This window comes from Moschus berezovskii, chromosome 4, assembly GCF_049115385.1.
Source record: "Moschus berezovskii isolate FMDL1 chromosome 4, NW_MosBer_1.0, whole genome shotgun sequence".
Lineage (NCBI taxonomy): Eukaryota > Metazoa > Chordata > Mammalia > Artiodactyla > Moschidae > Moschus > Moschus berezovskii.
Window position 1 is genome coordinate 27,530,665 of NC_142463.1, and position 21,572 is coordinate 27,552,236.

Below are 21,572 nucleotides of genomic sequence, written 5' to 3' on the forward strand. Positions count from 1 at the left end.
AGAACCATAAGTTAGGGCATTGGAGGTATAATCTAAAATAACTGAAATGATCAAGAATTAAGATAATGGTAATTAATGACGAACCAGAAGCACAGCGATCTGTAGGTTACCGAAACGAGTGACTGCTCTAGTCTCCTGTTAGATCGTATATTTAAAGTCTACTTTTAAAGCTCTGGTTATTTGAGGAAATACAGCTCCTTTAAGGGCCTGGGAGAGCGAAAAGCCATAGAACCTGACCTGTGCGGGAGCTTTTGTTGGGACTCCTCCGCCGAGACTGCGCAGTGAGAGCGGAGGCGGGACCAATCGTGGGCTCGCGGGCGAGGGCGGGGCCTTGGGGGCGGAGTCTGAGCTCCGGGTTGGGCTGCGGCTGCGGCTGCTGCACTTCCAGCTTCTGAGGCCAGGAGGCCGAGGCCTGGGCCAAGCCCGGAGCCGCCGCTCTTCGGAGCCTCCTGGAGCCCCCGCGCAGGCTCAACCTGGGGGCGGGCTCAGGCCCGGCCCGCCGCGGAACCCAGGACAGAGGCTGCATGCCCGAGGACCAGGCCGGCGCAGCCATGGTGAGAGAGCGAGGCCTGCCTGAGCCGCGGCCGACCGCCACCCTGGCCCCGGCGGGCCTGCCCTCCCCAACTCTGATGCCCCATCTGCTCCTGCCTTTACCTCCCTTCCTTGTTGCCTACCCCTGACTGATCCGCTCCTTCTTCCCCTGGTGCCCCGGCCACCTGCTGGGGTAACCACCCCCCACCCCCCCCCGCATCTCTCTCCACTCGTTGACATCCCCTTTTTAAAAAATCACCCCCCAGAGACAGCCTCTTTCGCGTTCCCCTTTGCCTACCCCTCCTCGTCTTTTAATCCGACCTCCCTTTTCTCCTCTATGGTTTTGTCTTGTTTTCTCTTTTGGGATCTCTACACCTTCCGTTTCCTCCCTCCTTTTTGCTCCTGCTCTTTGCTCTCGTTGCTTGCCCCCTTTCATCATTTTATCTCCTCTCCGTATCCTTTCTCCCCTTCGTCCTCCACCATCCACATTTCCTCTCCCCCTTATTGGATGTCCTCCCTTCCGCGCTCTCACAGCTGTCCCCATTTCCTTCTACGGGATTCAAGGGTCTAAGCAGGAACAATTTGAGGGCGGTTGCTTCCCAGGAGCTGTTGGGCGGGCAGATAGGGAGTCGGAGGCTTTCTTCTTCCTTTTCTTTTTTGTCGAGGGAAGGGGGTAGATTGGAGAGAGCCTGCAAGCCTGATTACCTAATGTCTTTGCAAAAATTCAGTGATAGTGTGTTTTGGAGCGGCGGAGTGAGACGTGGGGTGCGGGCCGGTGTGCATACTATGGCCTTATGAGATATCTAGCTTTTTGATAGAAGTAACTTAAAATGTTTTAAATTGAATATTTATTTTGAGCATCTTTTAATGTGGAAGTATAGTTTGGGAAATTTAAAAATATTTATTTACAGGCTTTTTTGCTACTCAGAACAAATGGTTTGTTTTTGTTTGGAGTCTGAGACCACGGCATCTGGAGATGGAAAATCAGCTTGGCAGTCAGTTTGTGACAGTCTCCTTAGTACCTCTATTATCTTCATTTGTTTTACCCTCTCTGCTTTTAGTTGGGAGATCCTTACATTTGCAGATTTTCTCTCTCCTTCCTGTTTGAAGCTTCAGTGGGTCTTTCATTGAGTTGGGTTACACATGGTTTGCAGTTCATTTGATTAATCCGTTGCTCCAGCATATGCAGCAATCTAAATTTCGGTCTCTGGGCGGAATAAGACATTCTAGTCAAAACTAAGTCCTGGTAATTATATTCTTCTAGGAGGATAGTCAATTTCTGTTTTTCCCTTTTTTGGAGAGTGGTCAAAGTTCTTAATCTGTGAACTTTCTCTAACTCGCTGACTCTGCATTTTTAGGTGGTCTTTCTCCAGTGTCTGCCTGCACAACAACCCTTCACATTCACACCCCCCACACAGCTATTGTATGTTAATCTGTTTCTTCCCCGGAAATGTGAGTTCTACACAGTTACTTGCCTTACTCCTGTTATTCCCAGTGCCCAGGCCAAGTAGATACTTGAATGATTTCACTTTATGGTCTCATTTTTCCTATCTGACAAATGTGATCTTGAACTGAAATTTGAGAAAACTAGTGGACTGCTTAGAAAGAGTGAGTTTGAGATTCTTATTTTTGGTGCAGAAAGGAAATTTATTAAGATGTGACCTTTTCAGAATAAAGAGCTGTCCCAACAAATACATCAAGTGGCTAGATTTTTGAAAGTGTTAGCCTTCCCACAGACAGTGAATGTATGAGTACAGAGGGAGAAGTTATAAACTCCTTTTTGGGTGTTTAGGATCCAAGTGTGCCATTTGAGCTGGGCTTGAAAAGTGAATAGGGTTTATATAGATCATTTTGGGTAGGGGAAGAATGTTTTGAATGTGAATAGAAAGTAATGAGGATGTATTGTAGGTAGTAGGATTACTTTTATGTGGCATGAAGAATGCAGGAATGAGGAAGTGTAGTAGGAAATGGCAACCCACTCCAGTGTTCTTGCCTGGAGAATCCCAGGGACGGCGGAGCCTGGTAGCTGCCATCTATGGGGTCGCACAGAGTCGGACACGACTGAAACGACTTAGCAGCAGCAGTAGGAAATGAGACTAGAATTAGATATATTACACATGGTTATGGTTTAGACTTTGTCTGCAACTAACTGGATTTTTCCTTGTTAAAATACATACACAATGTAAAAGTATATATATGGGAGAGTTGAAGAGAAGGCAAAATTTTAGCTTATTATGAGCTAAAAATTATTTGTAGAGGCTACTTAAAAAAGTTTCCTGGTGTAATGGGCACTCAATAAATAGAACCAAATATTATTATAAAACTTTGTGTTTTATATTTTTCAAAATTTTCATTGTTAGGTTGTGTTTTGAATAGTTGATATGTCTAAGACAGGGGTTCTCAAATTTTTATCATGAATCAGAATTACCTGTAGGGCTTGTGGTCTGCCACTTCTAGAGTTTGATTTATTAGGTCTGGAGTAGGACCTGAGAGTTTGCATTTCTAACAAGTACCATGTCACGCTGGTGTTCCTGATCTATAAGCCACATTTTTGAGAACCACTGGTTTAAGATGTAGTCCTTTTTATTCATCTAAAAGTTCTTGGACTGCCATTTGACTGGTAACATTGAGGATAGTGCAAGTAATAAAACGGATGTGGCCTCTGCTTTTTTGTATGTTTTGTCTGTGGACAGTATAGCATCAAGCAAAAAGAGTAATTATAAATGTGAAGAGTGCTAAAAAAGGAGAAGTGGCAGGATCATGATATGGGAAAGTTAGGGATGGCTTCCCAGAGGGTCTTACTTTTAGGAGAAACCTAAGGGACTAAATGACAGGAGTTGAGTTGTGTTGTAGAAAACTTGTTTAGAAGGAATCTCATCTGTGAATGACCTAGTACTGTCTCTTGCCTGCTTAACTGCATATCTTGGAGTTCTCAGCTCAAGGAAGTCAGGGAAACCCCAACTCTCCTGCCTACTCATCACAGCAAAACAAAACCACGGCTAAGTCACACACTTCCATTACGTAAGTCTCTTTGATAGAAGACACATCAATTGTAATTTTATGTTTCTTGCTATGATTTTTTAGTTAATATCTGTCTCTACCTTCAGACTATAAAAATCATTGCTACAGAAGTGACTTGACTAGCTTCTAAGGGCCAGGTGATGTTCTGGGCATTGTGGTTAAAGTGGTTTTAAAAAAAAAAGACAATAAACAAATATATTATGAGAATAGTTGTAAATGCTAAGAAGAAATAAATCAGGGTAAGGTATAAAATTAAATATATTTGTGTGTGGAACTATTTCAAATGATATGGTTCAGTTCAGCTCAGTTCAGTCGCTCAGTTGTGTCCGACTCTTTGCGACCCCATGAATCACAGCACGCCAGGCCTCCCTGTCCATCACCAACTCCCGGAGTTCACTCAAACTCATGTCCATCGAGTCGGTGATGCCATCCAGCCATCTCATTCTCTGTCGTCCCCTTCTCCTCCCGCCCCCAATCCTTCCCAGCATCAGAGTCTTTTCCAGTGAGTCAACTCGTCGTATGAGGTGGCCAAAGTATTGGAGTTTCAGCTTTATCATCAGTCCTTCCAATGAACACCCAGGATTGATCTCCTTTAGAATGGACTGGTTGGATCTCCTTGCAGTCCAAGGGACTCTCAAGAGTCTTCTCCAGCACCATAGTTCAAAAGTATCTAGATAGTATATTAAAAAGCAGAGATATTATTTTGCCAACAAAGGTCCATCTAATCAAGGCTATGGTTTTTCCAGTGGTCACGTATGGATGTGAGAGTTGAACTGTGAAGAAAGCTGATCGTCGAAGAATGATATGGTTAGGCAGCAGCATTAATAGCTGCTATTTACTGAACATGACTGTATAAGACTTATTTTGTGTCTCAAACATGTAAATAGAGCCTGATGCATAATATGTGCTTAATAAATATTTGTTGAATGGATGGCTGACTTTGGAAAGGATCAGAAAGTCAAGTAGACTTTGTTGAGAAAGACCATTTGAGTTGGAGTTTTACCTTTTGAGGGTTTATTGGATAAGAGTTTGAGAAGGAAAGCCATTCTTGGCTAAGGGACTGACTTGAGCATAGAAGCTGAAACCGAAGGAGGCGTGATGTATGTGGGGAAATGCCTGCCGATGGGTTCATTCCCTGGTCCTGGAAGATCCCACATGCCGCAGAGCAACTAAGCCCGTTCTCCATAACTGTTAAACCTGTGCTCTGAAGCCTGGAAGGTGAAACACCGAAGCCCACAAGCCCTAGAGCCTGTGCTGTGCACAAGAGAAGCCATGGCAATGAGAAGCCTACACACTGGCAACTAGAGAGTAGCCCCTGCTTGCTGCAACTAGAGCCCTTGCAGCAACAAAGACGCATATATTCAAAAATAAAAATAAATTAATTTTAAAAAATACGTAAGAACTGACTTTTAACCTTAAATTAGGAATTCTTGCTTTTTTGTGCTTTAAAAAGCAGTAGGTCTTTTTAAAAAAATTTTTATTTGACTATAGTTGATTTACAGTATTGTGTTAGTTTCTGCTGTACAGCAAAGTTAATCAGTTATACATACACATATGTCTTTTTAAGATTCCTTTCCCATGTAGTTCCCTGTGCTATACAGTTGGTCCTTATTTGTTGAGTATATTTATATGTATAGTAGTGTGTATATGTCAATCCTAATCTCCCAATTTACTCTTCCCTCTTTCCCTGATGGTAACCATCAGATTGTTTTCAGTATCTGTGACTCTATTTCTGTTTTATAAATAAGTTCATGTATACCATTTTTTAGGATTACTTGAGCACTATCATATGAAATTTGTCTTTGTCTGACTTATTTCACTCAGTATGACAGTCTCTAGGTCCAGTGATGTTGCTGCAAATGCATTATTTAGTTATTTTTTTATGGTTGAATAATATTGTTTTGTATATGTATAATACATATTATATGTGTATTGTACATATAAAGATATAAAAATATCTTCTTTATTCATCTGTCCATGGACATTTAGGTTGCTTCCATGTTCCAGCTATTGTAAATAGTGCTGCAGTGAACACTGGGGTGCATGTACCTTTTTGAATTATAGTTTTCTCCAGAGATATGCCCAAGAGTGAGATTGTTGGATTATATGGCATCACTTTTTTTAAGGAACCTCCAGTCTGTTTTCTATAATTCCCACCAACTGTGTAGGAGGGTTTCCTTTTCTCCATACCATTTATTGTTTGTAGATTTTTTGATGATGGCTAGTCTGACTGGTGTGAGATGATACCTCATTGTGGTTTTGATTTGCATTTCTCTAATAATTAGTGATGTTAAACATCTTTTTGTGTGCTTTTTGGCCATCTGTGTGTCTTGTTTGGAGAAATGTATGTTTAGATCTTCCATCTGTTTTTTGATTAGATTGTTTGATTTTTTTTTATTGAGCTGCATGAGCTCTTTGTATATTTTGGAGGTTAATCCTTTGTCAGTTATTTTGTTTTGCTTTTGTTTCCTTGGTTGTGCAAAAGCTTTTAAGTTTAATTAGGTCCTATTTGCTTATTTTTGTTTTGATTTTCATTACTCTGAGCGGTGGAGAAGTAAAAATTAGTAGGTTTTTCTAATTTTTTTCTAAATGACAAAAAGAATGCTTCCAGGCTGCTGCTTACAAGCTTGTCTCCACAAATAAAACATGGGAAGTATGGATATTGCAGTAGTGCTTAGTCACTTAGTTGTGTCCGACTCTTTGCAACCCCGTGGGACTGTAGCCCTCCAGGATCCTCTATCCGTGAGATTCTCTAGGCAAGAATACTAGAATAGGTTGCCATTTCCTTCTCCAGGGGATCTTCCTGACCCAGGGATCGGACCTGGGTCTCCCGCATTGTAGACCGATTCTTTACCGATTCTTTACCGTCTGAGCCACCAGGAAGTATGGTTAGTTTACTTCTAATATTGAAAATCCAAATTGGATAGAATTATCATCACATTTCTTTTTTTAATACTTAAAAATACTGAGATATATTGATGTACCATTTAAGAGTCCTGATAAGATAAATGCACTTATTTACTCCTATTTTGTCATCGCAACTTATGTTTCCTGTCTTTCTTTAACCAACAATTCATTATAAGAATAAAAATAATTCAAAATTACTGAGTTGTTCAGTGTGTAACAATTGAGTGTCTGTAATATGATGAGCCAGCTTCCTAATTTCCACTAATTCACACATGTTCAGTAGATCAATTTTTGGATAGACTCAAACTATTCTGTTTTCAAAGGAGAATATTTTAAGTAATTTTTTCATTATATGGTTAAAAAAATACACAAATCAGTGTCTCTGTGTATAACTGAGTCACTTTGCTGTACAGCAGAGATTGGTACAACACTGTAAATCAACTATACTTCAATTTTAAAAAAACAAATACGAAGCAAAATATCAATGTTGAATTTAATGTTGAGTCATCCTTGAATTAGGAAATTTTGGCTGGAACACTACTTTTTTTCGTAGGTTCTAAAGCTAACCCTTAAAAACACACAACCAATAAGTAGCAGAAATAGTCATTATTTGCAGTGGAATAAAAGAATTTTAATGCTAGTAATTAATAGAGGAAAATGTTAAGACAAAGTTCTTGAATGCTGGGACATTTATTTAGAGAGCATGATCTCACACATTTAGTGAGCACACAGTATCAGATGATGTACTAATTAATCTTCACAATTCCATGGGGTTGATGATGTTTTCTCATGGCACAGTTAAGAAAACTGAGACTTAGAGAAATCAGGCAGTTATGGTCATATACTGAATAAGTGACTGAACAGCAAGCACAGGTTTGTCTGACCCCTAAGTCTGTGCTATTTCAAACACCTTCCCTGGACTCTGAGATTTTCAGAATCTAAACTGAATTCAAGCACTTAAAATATTTGTACTATTGTTTCCATTTTAAAAGTAATTTAATATTGAGAGAAAATTGGTCAAAGAGTGTGTATAATTTTATGGTTCTTGATCTGTCTTGCCAAATCACTTTCTGCAGAGCATTTGTAGAGTGTCAGATGTTGGTGGCATTCTGTCTTTAGCATTTAGATACCTTTTTCATGTTGAAAAGCTTGAGACACATGACAGGAATATACTTTTAGAACACAATAATTAGGGGGGAAAGCCTCAAAGGCTGGTGGAAATCATTATTCTAACAGCATCTGTTGGGCATTTAAAGTGTACATTTCAAGATATTATTGTGTACAGAGCATACTTGGTATGCACGTAGATTTGTGGATTCTTCGTTCCACATAAGAAACCTACAGTTTAGGGTCCGCCTTACAGGGCTGCTGCAGCCACACAGATTGTACTGCACAACACAGGTGGCAACTGTACCTGTAGCCAGCAGTGTATCCTGTGTACTTGGCATCGTAAATCACATAGTGGGAGTCCAGCAAATAGTTCTGCGCAGTATACGAGGATTCTTAAGATCAAATTCTTTAATGAGCTAATCATTTTATGAGAAAAAGTCCTTGCATTTTATGTTCAGTCATACTGAGCACACATACTGTTTATCAGGCCTCTAGTTTTGCTTAGACTCTTCCTTTAGCCTGGAATGCTGTCTGCTTGACTATTTAAGTTTCAAGTTCCCTTTAAGCCCTACCTCCTTTGTGAAGCCTTCATTTACCCTCAGGTAGCCTTGGACTCCTCCTTTTCTTATGCCTCCCATGTACATTATATGTGCTTTGGGTACGGGAATTACTGTATGGTGCTAGTATTATTAATGAGGCTGGCTGTCTCTCCAGATTATGAGTTTTCTGTGGTAAGTACAGTATTGTATTTTTTCAGCTTCATGTCTTAAACAGTTAGCATAATTCCTGAGACTGAAAGAATGTGTGTACTTTGTAGAGAATTGCATAAGGTGAATGTTTACTGAGATGTGAGTCATGAAAAAGGGGGAAATAGCTGAACACTTTGTACAGGTCCTCTGAGGAGGGAAAGCGAGTTTTGATGGGTAAGAAATTTTCGATCAGATAGTTTCTCTTACTAGCATAAGTAGTAGTTTTGACCTGGGATAAACGTTTCTGTTGAGAGAGTTCATCAGGAAGAGCTGGGGAAGAAGCCAGATGATTTTGAGATGAATTGCAAAGCGCTATCCCTTTGTATAAACATTTGCAAATTATTTGTCTACAATTTGTGGAGGTATCCTTCCAAAGAATAGAATATTTAAATACAGATAGTAAAGAATCAGTTACTTGTAAATGAGAGGGGTGGTTAAATTATTTAAACATTTTGTTAACTCTGTATAAAGATCTTTTTTCTTTTTTCCTATCTCCAGTTCTCCCTTGTATGAACACTTTGCTTAGCTCTCAACAGCATCTTAATGCATGTTCAGTGTCATATTCTCCTTTTCTAAGGGCATTTTAAAAAAAGTTTCAGTGCTCTTGGTTATGTAATATCAGTTATTTTCTTTCCATAGACCTTGTAACCTTTGGCAAGCCGTTTCACCTTGCTGTGCCTCCAATTTAAAATCTCTAAAGTGAAAAGGTGGTATTAAATCCTCTCTCTGTGACCTCTTAAACCTGTTAAAAACTGTAGTAAGATTCTAGCATGTTAAAGGTAAATATTTTAGTAAAGTAGGTACATTCTATTACCTGTAGTGGCAGACTGCTTTAATAGGTTTTAATTTCGGGGGTGAACCTGAGCTCTTACCTCCATTAATATACTGTCCAACTTTCCACAGCGGAAACCCTTCTTTCAATTATGTTAATATTTCCATAGTATGTTGGTATTTTAAAGGCCTTTTCATACACATCCCATTTATTCCTCAGTGCCATTTTGTGAGGTAGTCAAGATTGAGGTTTAGCAGATAAGAAAACCGAGAAGTTAATTTCTTTACCTACGGTCACACAGCTACTGAATAGTAGAGCTGGGACTGACTGCAAGCCCAGTGCTCTTTCCATTCTTAACCCAGCTTCTCTGTTTACCATATTATATTTCAAAACTAATGCTAGTAGTTAAGAGGAAAATAATGCTAAAGTATCTCTTTGAGTTAGTGATTGCTATGATCTGCTCATCTGCTAAGTGACTGCTGACCTGAATTTTTGTATTGTTTCTTGGAATAGCTTTATTACATGAACTAAGATGGAAGGGAAGGGAATTTATTTACCTTTGCAAGCCTTGATCTTTTGTAGATAGAAATCTAGCTTCTTGCCCTTTAACACAGAGCCCTTTGCCACACTGGCCAAGCCTTGAAGTGATACATGCAAGAAGCTTGCCTTTAGTTCAGTTCAGTTCAGTTGCTCAGTCATGTCCGACTCTTTGTGACCCCAAGAACCGCAGCACGCCAGGTCTCCCTGTCCATCACCAACTCCTGGAGTTTACTCAGACTCATGTCCATTGAGTCGGTGATGCCATCCAACAAGTCCATCCCCTGTCGTCCCCTTCTCCTGCCCTCAATCTTTCCCAGCATCAGGGTCTTTTCAAATGAGTCAGCTCTTCGCATCAGGTGGCCAAAGTATTGGAGTTTCAGCTTCAACATCAGTCCTTCCAGTGAACACCCAGGACTGTTCTCCTTTAGGATGGACTGGTTGGATCTCCTTGCAGTCCAAGGGACTCTCAGGAGTCTTCTCCAACACCACAGTTCAAAAGCATCAATTCTTCGGCGCTCAGCTTTCTTTATAGTCCAACCCTCATATCCATACGTGACTACTGGAAAAATCATAGCCTTGACTAGATGGACCTTTGTTGGGAAAGTAATGTCTCTGCTTTTTAATATGCTGTCTAGGTTGGTCATACCTGCAACTTTATTTGGTGTCTAGGGATCTCTGAAGAGTAGTTGGTGGATTTTGCTTGTTTTGTTTTTTTTCTGGCCACACTGCATGGCATGTGACCAGGGATCGAACCCATGTCCCCTGCAGTGGAAGCGTGGAGTCCTAACCATTGGACTGCCAGGGAATTCCTTAGTTGGTATTTTTTAAAAAAGAAAACAACTCCCCTCAGTCCATGCCAAATAATTGAAAATATCTGTACCCCTGAGTACAATATACCTGTGCCTTTATTACTACCACAAGGGGGAAAAAACTCCATAAACTAAAAAGAGATCTAAAATGAGCAGTCAAAGATTGTTTCAATATCTTGAAGTGTCTTATATTCATGAAGTCAAATGACACTGTCTGCTTTTCAGTCCCATTGTTTAATTTTATTGCTAGACTTGGGACTTAATATTTCTCTCTGAACATATGGTCTCTTTCTCTAGGGGCAAATAAATACTTTAAACGCACCCAACAATAAATTTGTGTTGACTGTTCATTTACTCATTCAATAAACATTTAGTGCCTATCTGTTAGACATTCTTGTTGGCTCTGGAAATATAGCAGTGAACAAAACATAGTGTTTATTTTATGGAGTTTACATTGTATAGTAATAGCTAACAATTATTGAGCATTTATGGCTTCTTTCATGGCTCAGATGGTAAAGAATCTGCCTGCAGTGTGGGAGACCCAGGTTCGATCCCTGGGTCGAGAAGATCCCCTGGAGAAGGAAATGGCAGCCCACCAGTATTCTTGCCTGGAGCATTTCATGGACAGAGGAGCCTGGCGGGCTACATGGAATCACATGGGATCCCATGGGATCACAAAGAGTTGGACACGACTGATTGACTAACACACACACACACACACACACACACACACTGAGCATTTAATATATGCCAGAACTTGATGCTTTTGAATTGTGGTATTGGAGAAGACTCTTGAGAGTCCCTTGGACTGCAAGGAGATCCAACCAGTCCATCCTAAAGGAGATCGGTCCGGGGTGTTCATTGGAGGAACTGATGTTGAAGCTGAAACTCCACTACTTTGGCCACCTGATGCAGACAGCTGACTCTTTTGACAAGACTCTGATGCTGGGAAAGATTGAGGGCAGGAGGAGAAGGGGACAACAGAGGGTGAAATGGTCAGATGGCATCACCGACACAATGGACATGAGTTTGGGTGGACTCTGGGAGTTGGTGATGGACAGGGAGGCCTGGCGTGCTGCAGTTCATGGGGTTGCAAAGAGTCGGACACAACTGAGCAATTGAACTGAACTGAGTCACTGTTCTAAGCGTCTTACACCTAAAATTTATTTATGGCAACAATCCTGTGATGTAGGTACTGTTATTGTGTGTTTTTATAGATCAGGAAACTGAGGTACAGGGAGATTAAGTACTCATGCCTAAAGTTACATTGTTTTGTAAGTGGTAGAGCTGGCATTTTAATCCAGGCAGTTTGACTTCCAAACCCACACTTTTCTCCACAGTATTTATTATATACTCCCTCAGAGAGACGTCAGTAAAAAATTTATTCCTAATACTGAAATTGTCAAGTTTGTGATCTTTGTAGTCACCTGGTTATTGGTCCAATCTTTAGGAAAAAATCATCCGGGGATATAGAAAAAACCAGTATCAGAGCCTTTGCCTTCTATTGGAGGATCTGTCAGTCCTAGGAACTTTTCAGGTAGGAGGTGAGATCTTGAACCTGATTCATGAATCATTACCGAGACAACTACATAGAGCCAGGACCCTAACACCTAACATCATGCCATTGGTGACAACATAGACTAAAAAATATTTGCCTCATGGTGTAGGGAAACCAAGGAGCTTACTTGTCTTGACATGGTCTCTGGAAGGGAATAGTCTCTCTCAAGAATTTACAATCATGAACTTTCTGCCTTATGTGTCTGAAACTTGAACTTATGTAACTTGTGCAAGATCATGGCTATTAAGTAAGAAGGGAACATTTATTGAGTAATTACCTTACCAGGCATTGTGCTGGGGGCTTTAAAAACAGTTTCTCACTTCATCCTGACAATAGCACCATGAGATAAGTATTTATATTATCCCCAGGATAGGACAGAGGATCAGAAAAGCTAAATAATTTGCAGTGTAACACCATTGAATTCAAATCCAGGTTGAGTATTCTTCCTATTAAGCACAGGGTCTCTGGAAACATTTCATTTTTGTGCCTCAGCTTCCTTAACTGTGAAATGAAATTTGTAATATTTTTCCTTTTACTTCACAAGGTTATTATAGGTGTCAAATGATATAAAGGATGTGAATTTGATTTTTTTACTGTTAGATACTGTTCCTGGTATCATCCATAAAGTGTATTTTTTTCTTTTAATTAATTAATCAAAAGAGAGGCCTCATTATTTAATAGTTTTGAAGTCCACAAGGTCTGTCTTGAGGAATTAAGGCAGTCTTACTATTTTTTGTATCAGATGTTTCCTGAAGTAGTTTCTTGAGAAATAAAATTAATTCTGAGATGTCATCTAGTAACTTACTAATTCATTCAACAAATAAGTTATCTGATGCATTTTTGGGGACTTTAGGTCCTAAGTATAAAAGATGCCTGATGGATGAGGACTTCATTTTTTATCACTCCAGCAACAGTGGAGGCCCCAGTCTCCTCCAGCAGTAGACTGCAGTTACAATGTGTAGTCAATTCCCAGTGTCCCCCACCTCCCCACTTGCGAGAAGTGGGTAGACCACTGCTCAGAATGCTGAAATGCTTCTTTGCCGTGACCCTGGTGACATAGTAACAGAGTGAAGCTTTTATGTATAGAAAACAAACCAACCAACAAATTATATAACTGAGTCATGGGGAAGTGACTGAGTATGCCTCTAGCTGAATATTGCATAGATTACTAAATACGTCAAGAAAGGAGAACATAAGAAAGAAAATTAAAAAATTAGGAAGATTAAAAGAAAGCCATGAGAAGATTAGGAAGAGCTAATGAGTATCAGCATATAACTCCTCAAAGACTCCTTAGGAAGAAGTCTGTTCTTCTGTCTGGTACTTGGAAATGTTGCAAATCTCCTACTACATATGTACAAATGTAGCTTATTGTAATTCCCATAATTTGGAAGAGAGATTTGTAATCAGTGCTTCAGCATTGTTGTATTGAGATGGTGGTATTTTTTTTATTGTTACTAGTTTTGTATCTTAATTATAAATTATCATTGACTTAATCTAGTGTGTGGTTATATATATATTTGTACTAAAAGAACTTTTGACATAAAAATTTCCAGATTTAGACTTTGATAGTGTTTTGTAACTTGAATAGGAAACATCCATTTTTCTTGGTGAAGCAAATGTCTGTAAAATTCCCTTGTAGTGATATTGTTAATACCGTTTTATATTGGAACTTGGGAACCAGGAGGGATGGATAGGCTTTGAGGTTTTTTTTCCCCACTTATGTGGATCTTAGACAACAAGCATTTGAGAACTACTAACTTTCCTTGAATGTGTAGTCTTGAGAGGGAGATGGCCATCTAAACAAGTAAAAGTTATACAGTGGATAATTGTAATAGAACTGTATAAGGAATGTCATGTGATTATATCAATTGTATTTTGGGATATGAGGAACAGCTTCATGGAGCAGTGAACATGTGTCGTGGCTCTTGTAGTGTTGGTAGGAATTTAATACATGAGGTAGAGAAGGGTACTCTAAGGAGAGAGGACAGCATGTATTAAGAAAGGGAGGCATGACCACCACTGGTAACATTTCTTCTCTGAACCTCAGCTTCTTCAACAAAGATAATCTCTTTTCTCCTTACTTCATAGAATCATCATAATGATTGTTTTCAAAAGGCTTAATATTTATTTATTTATTTAAAATTATTTTTGATTGCACTGGTCTTCGTTGTTGCACACAGGCTGTCTCTAGTCGTGGTGAGCAGGGGTTACTCTCTAGTTGCCGCGTGCGGGCTTTTCATTGCAGAGGCTTCTCTTATTGGAGAGCACAGGCTCTAGGTGCTCAGGGGCTCAGTAATCGTGGCTCATGGGCTCTAGAGCGCAAGCTTGGTAGTTGTGGCACATGGATTTAGTTGCCCTGCAGCGTGTGGGATCGTCCCAGACCAGGGATTGATCTGGTGTCCTGTGCATTGCAAGGTAGATTCTTAACCATTGGACTACCACTGGACTACTGAAAAGACTTGGTAAATCGAAGAGTTAGACAGCTGTTAAATGATGAAGGTGTGGACCTACATCTTGGCTCTTGTAGTGCGAGCTGTTAGTTTCATTATTACTTTTTTCCCCTTTTCCTCATTTGAAAGCCTTCTGTGTCTCCAGGGAGGCCTGGCGTGCTGTGGTTCATGGAGTCGCAAAGAGTCGGACACGACTGAGCAACTGAAATGAACTGTGTTTCCCCTAGGTAGTGTCATCTCAAGACCTCTCCTAACCTCCTTTCAGTCCGCTTGTTCTTTATTTTTGTTGTTCTTTTCTTTTGTTGTTCCTTCAAGGGTCTGCTTTGTAGCATATAAAGACAGGAGCAGAAGAGAAGATACATATTTATATACCTAGCTTTAATAGCAGGAAAAATTCTTTAATTGTTTATGTATAACTATTTAAGCTATGTTCCACGTCGCTTAGCCTCAGAGCAGTGTCATAATCTATGGAATATAATCCTTGAGCCAAAAAGTCATTTAGTAATAACTCAGAGTCTTATTTGCAAAATTTTTGGACACCTGAAATAGAACAGAGTTCACAGATGTATTTCTTAAAATTCCCTTTTTATTCCTATTTACTTCCTTTTATATACATCATAACCGTCCTCCTGCCTTTCCCCTGAAACCCTTCTCAAGATGCCCTTTCCAACCCAGTCCATCATTATTAGATGGTAAAATCTCAGGAATGTAAGACTGCATAGGGAAAGGGTGTAGGAGCAGTGGTGAGAAGTTACATTATGACCAATTTAGGAAAAATGAAAATGTGTGTGTACATGTGTATGGGTTTCCCTGGTAGCTCAGGTGGTAGGGAATCTGCCTGCAATGCAGGAGGCCCTGGTTTGATTCCAGGGTCCAGAAGATCCCCTGGAGAAGGGATAGGTTACCTACTCAAGTATTCTTGGGCTTCCCTGGTGGCTCAGTTGGTAAAGAAACCACCTGCAATTCGGGAGACCTGGGTTTGATCCCTGGGTTGGGAAGATCCCCTGGAGGAGGACATGGCAACTCGCCCTAGATTTCTTGCCTGGAGAATCCCCATGGACAGAGGAGCCAGGTGGGCTGCAGTCCGTGGGGTCTCAAAGAGTCGGACATGACTGAGCGACTAAGCACAGCACAGCATGTATATTTTCATTCATAGTTAATATAATTTTAATTATATGTATCAGTTCAGTTCAGTTGCTCAGTCATGTCCAAGTCTTTGCGACCCCATGGATTGCAGCACTCCAGGCCTCCCTGTCCATCACCAACTCCTGGAGTAATTAAATATAAAAGGTCTATTATAAAGTCTAATATAAAAGGTCTGTTCTTACTAGTTTGAATACATATATTGAAAAGTGTGATTGTCATTGATAAAATAGACACTGATTTTTGGTTATTTTGAAATATTTGAAAAGCACAAATGTGAAGACAGCTCTTTTTTTCAATGTTTTCACAAGTTTTTGCTTTTTTTTCCTCTTATTTTTAATAACTGATACTTTTAGGGACTTCCCTCATGGTCCAGTGACTAAGACTCTGTGCTCCCAAAGCAGGGGACCAGATTTGATCCCTGGTCAGGTAACTAGATCCCACATGCTCCAACTAAAACCCAGTCCAGTCAGATAAATGAATAAAAGTAAATCTTATTTTTTAAAAAATTCGATACATTTAGAAGACCATAGAAAACATTTATGTAAGCCATGAAGCATAGTAAACAAACGTCTAAAAACCAGCATCCAACTTGAGGATGCTGCTGCTGCTAAGTCACTTCAGTCGTGTCCGACTCTGTGTGACCCCATAGACGGAAGCCCACCAGGCTCCCCCGTCCCTGGGATTCTCCAGGCAAGAACACTGGAGCAGGTTGCCATTTCCTTCTCCAATGTGTGAAAGTGAAAAGTGAAAGTGAAGTTGCTCAGTTGTGTCCGACCCTTAGCAACCCCAGGGACTGCAGCCTACCAGGCTCCTCCATCCATGGGATTTTCTAGGCAAGAGTACTGGAGTGACTTGCCATTGATGGCATCTGCTATTACAAGAAGCGTTTCAGCAATCTCTAGCTGTGGCAAAACAGAAATATTCTGAAGGAGCAGGTAAGGCGGCTCTCTGCCAAGATTCGGTCCCAGCAGTTAGGTAGGACCGGTGACTAGTGACGCCAGATACACGGGCGAGAAAGGATGTGAACCAAGAATCCAGCGTTCCCGGACTACCACTGCCACGCTCGCACCGGACACCAAAACAAGAAACATGGACACACGCCCACACTCAGGACAGCCCCGGGAACTCCATTAAAAGCCCCACCGCCACCCTCGCCCTGGGTCCTGGGGCCGGCAGGCTTACTGCCAAGGGAGACCCCCGGCCCCAGACTGGGCCTGCAGCCCAACACCGCGGCGGCTGACGGTCGCCCGGTGCAGACGAGGCCCAATCCCGGGCTCGACTCGCGCCTTCTCCCTCCCGCCCGCCGGACACTCACGGGGGCGCCGTGAAGACGCGCGACTAGAGGAGGCCTCCTCGAGTCGACCCAAGGGGTGGGAGAACGGGGCCCGCTGGCACCTCCCGGAGAATGCGGTCGACAGCTGTTCCACCAGGCCTGAGGCGAGGCGAGGCCAGGCCCAGGTGCCTCCCGCCTTCAGCTGGGCAAAGCCCCAGCGGTGTGACCACCAGCTCTCAACCCGCCCCTTCCAGCCTCATCGGCGTCCACTTACGGTGTTAGGTCTCAAGGAGATGGTGGGCCGGAGGCAGAACTGAGCAGGGCCACGCCGCCAAACAGCAAAACCAAAAAGCGGAGAACAGGGCCAATACAGCAAGAAATAGAGGATAACCACTGCCATTTTTTCCTCTGTGTGTCCCATTCTTCTGTGCTACTTCCACCCACCCCAAGATATCCACTATCCTTTTTAATTTTAAATCTTTCCCTTGCTCTTCTCTATAAGTTTAAAATAACATATTGTTTAGTTTCAGTTCAGTTCAGTTCAGTTGCTCAGTCATGTACGACTCTCTACAACCTCATGAATCACAGCACACCAGGCCTCCCTGTCTATCACCAACTCCCGGAGTTCACTCAAACTCATGTCCACAGAGTCGGTGATGCCATCCAGCCATCTCATTCTCTGTCGTCCCCTTCTCCTCCCACCCCCAACCTTTCCCAGCATCAGAGTCTTTTCCAGTGAGGCAACTCGTCGCATGAGGTGGCCAAAGTATTGGAGTTTCAGCTTCAGCATCAGTCCTTCCAGTGAACACCCAGGATTGATCTCCTCTAGAATGGATTGGTTGGATCTCCTTGCAGTACAAGGGACTCTCAAGAGTCTTCTCCAAAACCACAGTTCAAAAGCATCAATTCTTCGGCGATCAGCTTTCTTCACAGTCCAACTCTCACATCCATACATGACCACGGGAAAAACCATAGCCTTGACTAGACGGACCTTGGTTGGCAAAGTAATGTCTCTGCTTTTTAATATACTATCTAGGTTGGTCACAACTTTCCTTCCAAGGAGTAAGCGTCTTTTAATTTCATGGCTGCAATCAGCATCCGCAGTGATTTTGGAGCCCAAAAAAATAAAGTCTGCCACTGTTTCCACTGTTTTTCCATCTATTTCCCATGAAGTGATGGGACCAGATGCCATGATCTTTGTTTTCTGAATGTTGAGCTTCAAGCCAACCTTTTCACTCTCTTTCACTTTCATCAAGAGGCTTTTGAGTTCCTCTTCACTTTCTGCCATAAGTGTAGTGTCATCTGCATATCCGAGGTTATTGATATTTCTCCTGGCAATCTTGATTCCAGCTTGTGCTTCCTCCAGCCCAGCGTTCCTCATGATGTACTCTGCATATAAGTTAAATAAGCAAGGTGACAATATACAGCCTTGACGTACTCCTTTTCCTATTTGGAACCAGTCTGTTGTTCCATGTCCAGTTCTGACTGTTGCTTCCTGACCTGCATACAGGTTTCTCAAGAGGCAGGTCAGGTGGTCTGGGATTCCCATCTCTTTCAGAATGTTCCACAGTTTATTGTGATCCACACAGTCAAAGGCTTTGACATAGTCAATGAAGCAGAAATAGATGTTTTTCTGGAACTCTCTTGCTTTCCCCATGATCCAGCGGATGTTGGCAATTTGATCTCTGGTGCCTCTACCTTTTCTAAAACCTGCTTGAACATCTGGGAGTTCACGGTTCACATATTGCTGAAGCCTGGCTTGGAGAATTTTGAGCATGACTTTACTAGTGTGTGAGATGAGTGCAATTGTACGGTAGTTTGAGCATTCTTTGGCATTGCCTTTCTTTGGGATTGGAATGAAGACTGACCTTTTCCAGTCCTGTGGCCACTGCTCAGTTTTCCAAATTTGCTGGCATATTGAGTGCGGCACTTTCACAGCAGCATCTTTCAAGATTTGAAATAGCTCAACTGGAATTCCATCACCTAGAAGTAGCTATTTAATCTTCTGAAATTTGCTCAGCCGTGTCCGACTCTGTGACCCCATGGACTGTACAGTCCATGGAATTCTCCAGACCAGAATACTACAATGGGTAGCCGTTCCCTTCTCCAGGGGAATCTTCCTAACCCATGGATCAAACCCAGGTCTCCTGCATTGCAGGCTGATTGTTTACCAGCTGAACCACAAGGGAATCCTATGCCTGTGTAGATGTTTAGTTGAAAACTTGCTGCATATACAGTTTTTATTTAGCTTAGATTAACTTTATTCTTAGCATTTTACTGTCTTTAACCAACAAGGATCTACTGTATAGCACATGGAACTCTACTCTGTGTTATGTGCCAGCCTGGATGGGAAGGGGGTTGAGGGGAGAATGGATACATGTATATGTATGGCTGAGTCCCTTAGCTCTTCACCTGAAACTACCACAATATTGTTAATTGGCTATATCCAAATACAAAGTAAAAAGTTTAAAGTTTGAAAAAAAAAAAAAAACTTAGCCCAAACCAACTCAAAGGTGTTTGATTATAGCTCAAGAAAACTTAAATTCTGAACAAAAATTACTACTCTACTACTGGAAAAATTCGTTTAAGAATTCACATAACACATATCTAAGAAGTAAAATTTTTTTCCAGAAATGAAGTTTAGAGACAAAAAATAAAAATAGTTTGACATTGTATCCTTCTCGCACATATACATAACTGAAATTGAATAACTTTTTGTTTCATCATTTCAGAATAAAATGTGGAAAAAGATACTTTAAAGACTGGGTTCTAAAAAAAGAGTTATTCATAAACATATTATTATGTAATTATCTATATAGTTGATATACCATAATTTGCTTGCCATTTCCCCCCTATTTTAGAATTTGTATATGTATTTTAGGGGGGAGGTTAGAAAAAAATGTGAATAAGTCTCTTTGTGTAAATTCCTTTGTTAATATCTCTGGTTATCCGCCCCTCCCTTTTAAAAAATTTTTTCTTTTTTGTTTCTGGTAAATTCTTAGATGAGGTCCTGGATCTAGGGACTGGGTGTTTTTAAGATTGTAATTAAGTCTTTTATATCCAGAGAAATTGTGACAATTTATACTTTGAGCAGCAGTATTTGAGAGGACCAATCTGGGTATACTTGATTTGAATGATTCACAATGTCAGGATTTTATCCAGTTCCAGAAAACACCATGTTAACAAAAAAAGTTAAAGAGCTGTGCTGTTCTTTCAGACTGGTGTTATTTTTCCTCTTTTCCATAGGATATTTCTTCAGTCACTGTTGAGGGCCCATCTCATCCTGCCTGCTGTACATGTGATAGTTAATTACAGGGCTTAGTTATCCTGTTGGATTTGTTTTTTTTTTTTAAAAAAAACCTCAACTTCTCTGTCTTCCACCCTTTTCCCTCCTTCATCTGACAGCACTCTATGGAATACGAAAAATTAGAATTAAATATGTTGGTTCAAAGCCTAATTCTGCTACATTTTTAACTCGATGAACTTGGGTGCATTGTTCTTTCTAATCTCCAGTATCCTCATATACAAAATAGCGTCTATTACACCAGCTCCACAAGTCTGCTGAGAAGGCCAAATATGTGTCAAAAGGATTCTATAGGAATGCTGGTCAATCCAGAGAACACTCGAGTATCTAGGAGAGTGCCAGGCATTATGCTGCTGCTGCTGCTAATAAATCGCTTCAGTTGTGTCTGACTCTGTGTGACCCCATAGATGACAGCCCACTAGGCTCCTCTGTCCCTGGGATTCTCCAGGCAAGAATACTGGAGTGGGTTGCGATTTCCTTCTCCAAAGGCATTATGCTAGGCACTGGGAATTCAGAAATGAGCATCTGTTTCCTGTTTGGTCACTTGCTGCATCTTGTCAGTTCTTCCTTCAAATTGTTTTTCACTTTGGATTTTTTCCCCCCATTTTCTTTGCTTCTGCCGTAATCCACAACATTATCACCACTTGTGTGAGTCACTGTAACAACCAGCTGGTCCCCAAGTTGGTTTTTGGCATTTATGTCAGTGCCAAACTAATAATCGTTCTGAAGTATGGTACAGTATGGGGCTTCCCAGGTGGCTCAATGGTAAAGAAATCAGCTGCCAATGCTGGAGGTGCAGGAGACTCAGGTTTGATCACTGAGTGGGGAAGATCCCCTGGAGGAGAACATGGCAACCCACTCCAGTATTCTTGCGGGACAATCCCATGAACAAAAGAGCCTGGTGGGCTACCATCCATGGGGTCTCAGAGAGTCAGACAGACTGTAGCAACTGAGCACATGGTATGTGTGGGTGCGTGCGTACTGTCACTTCAGTGGTGTCAGACTCTTTGCGACCCTATGGACAGTAGCCCACCAGGCTCCTCCGTCTATTGGATTCTCCAGGCAAGAATACTAGAGAAGATTGCCATTTCCTTCTCCAGGGGATCTTCCCGACCCAGAGATCGAACCCATGTCTCTCACATATTATAGTGGAAAAGATATAGACTCATAAATAAGATCTAGGGTTACATCTTTGCCCCACTTCTTACAAATAGTGTGACTGGGCAAATCTTTTTACCACTATTCCAATTTGAACTCTTTCTCTTTTAACAGGTAAATATCAGGGAGTGTGCTGGGTGCTAAGGCTATACAAAAAGGGTTAATATGTTCCTTGGAGACAGATACAGTCATAAATAACTATGGTGTAACAGAAATTATAAAAGAAACTAGCTTTGGAGTCAGA

General features: G+C 41.2%; 1 protein-coding gene across 2 annotated transcripts in view; it reads left to right on the top strand.

Moving 5' to 3' along the window:
• Positions 1–375: 375 nt before the first annotated feature.
• Positions 376–21,572, top strand: part of ZYG11B (zyg-11 family member B, cell cycle regulator) — an 80,836-nt gene continuing 59,639 nt past the window's right edge. The window contains exon 1 of one of the 2 annotated variants that reach the window (XM_055401646.2): positions 376–554. In XM_055401646.2, the coding sequence (XP_055257621.1) occupies positions 525–554 (30 nt within the window). In that variant the 5' untranslated portion in view covers positions 376–524. The remainder of the gene's footprint in view (positions 555–21,572) is intronic. The other variant, XM_088835307.1, reaches the window with a different exon arrangement.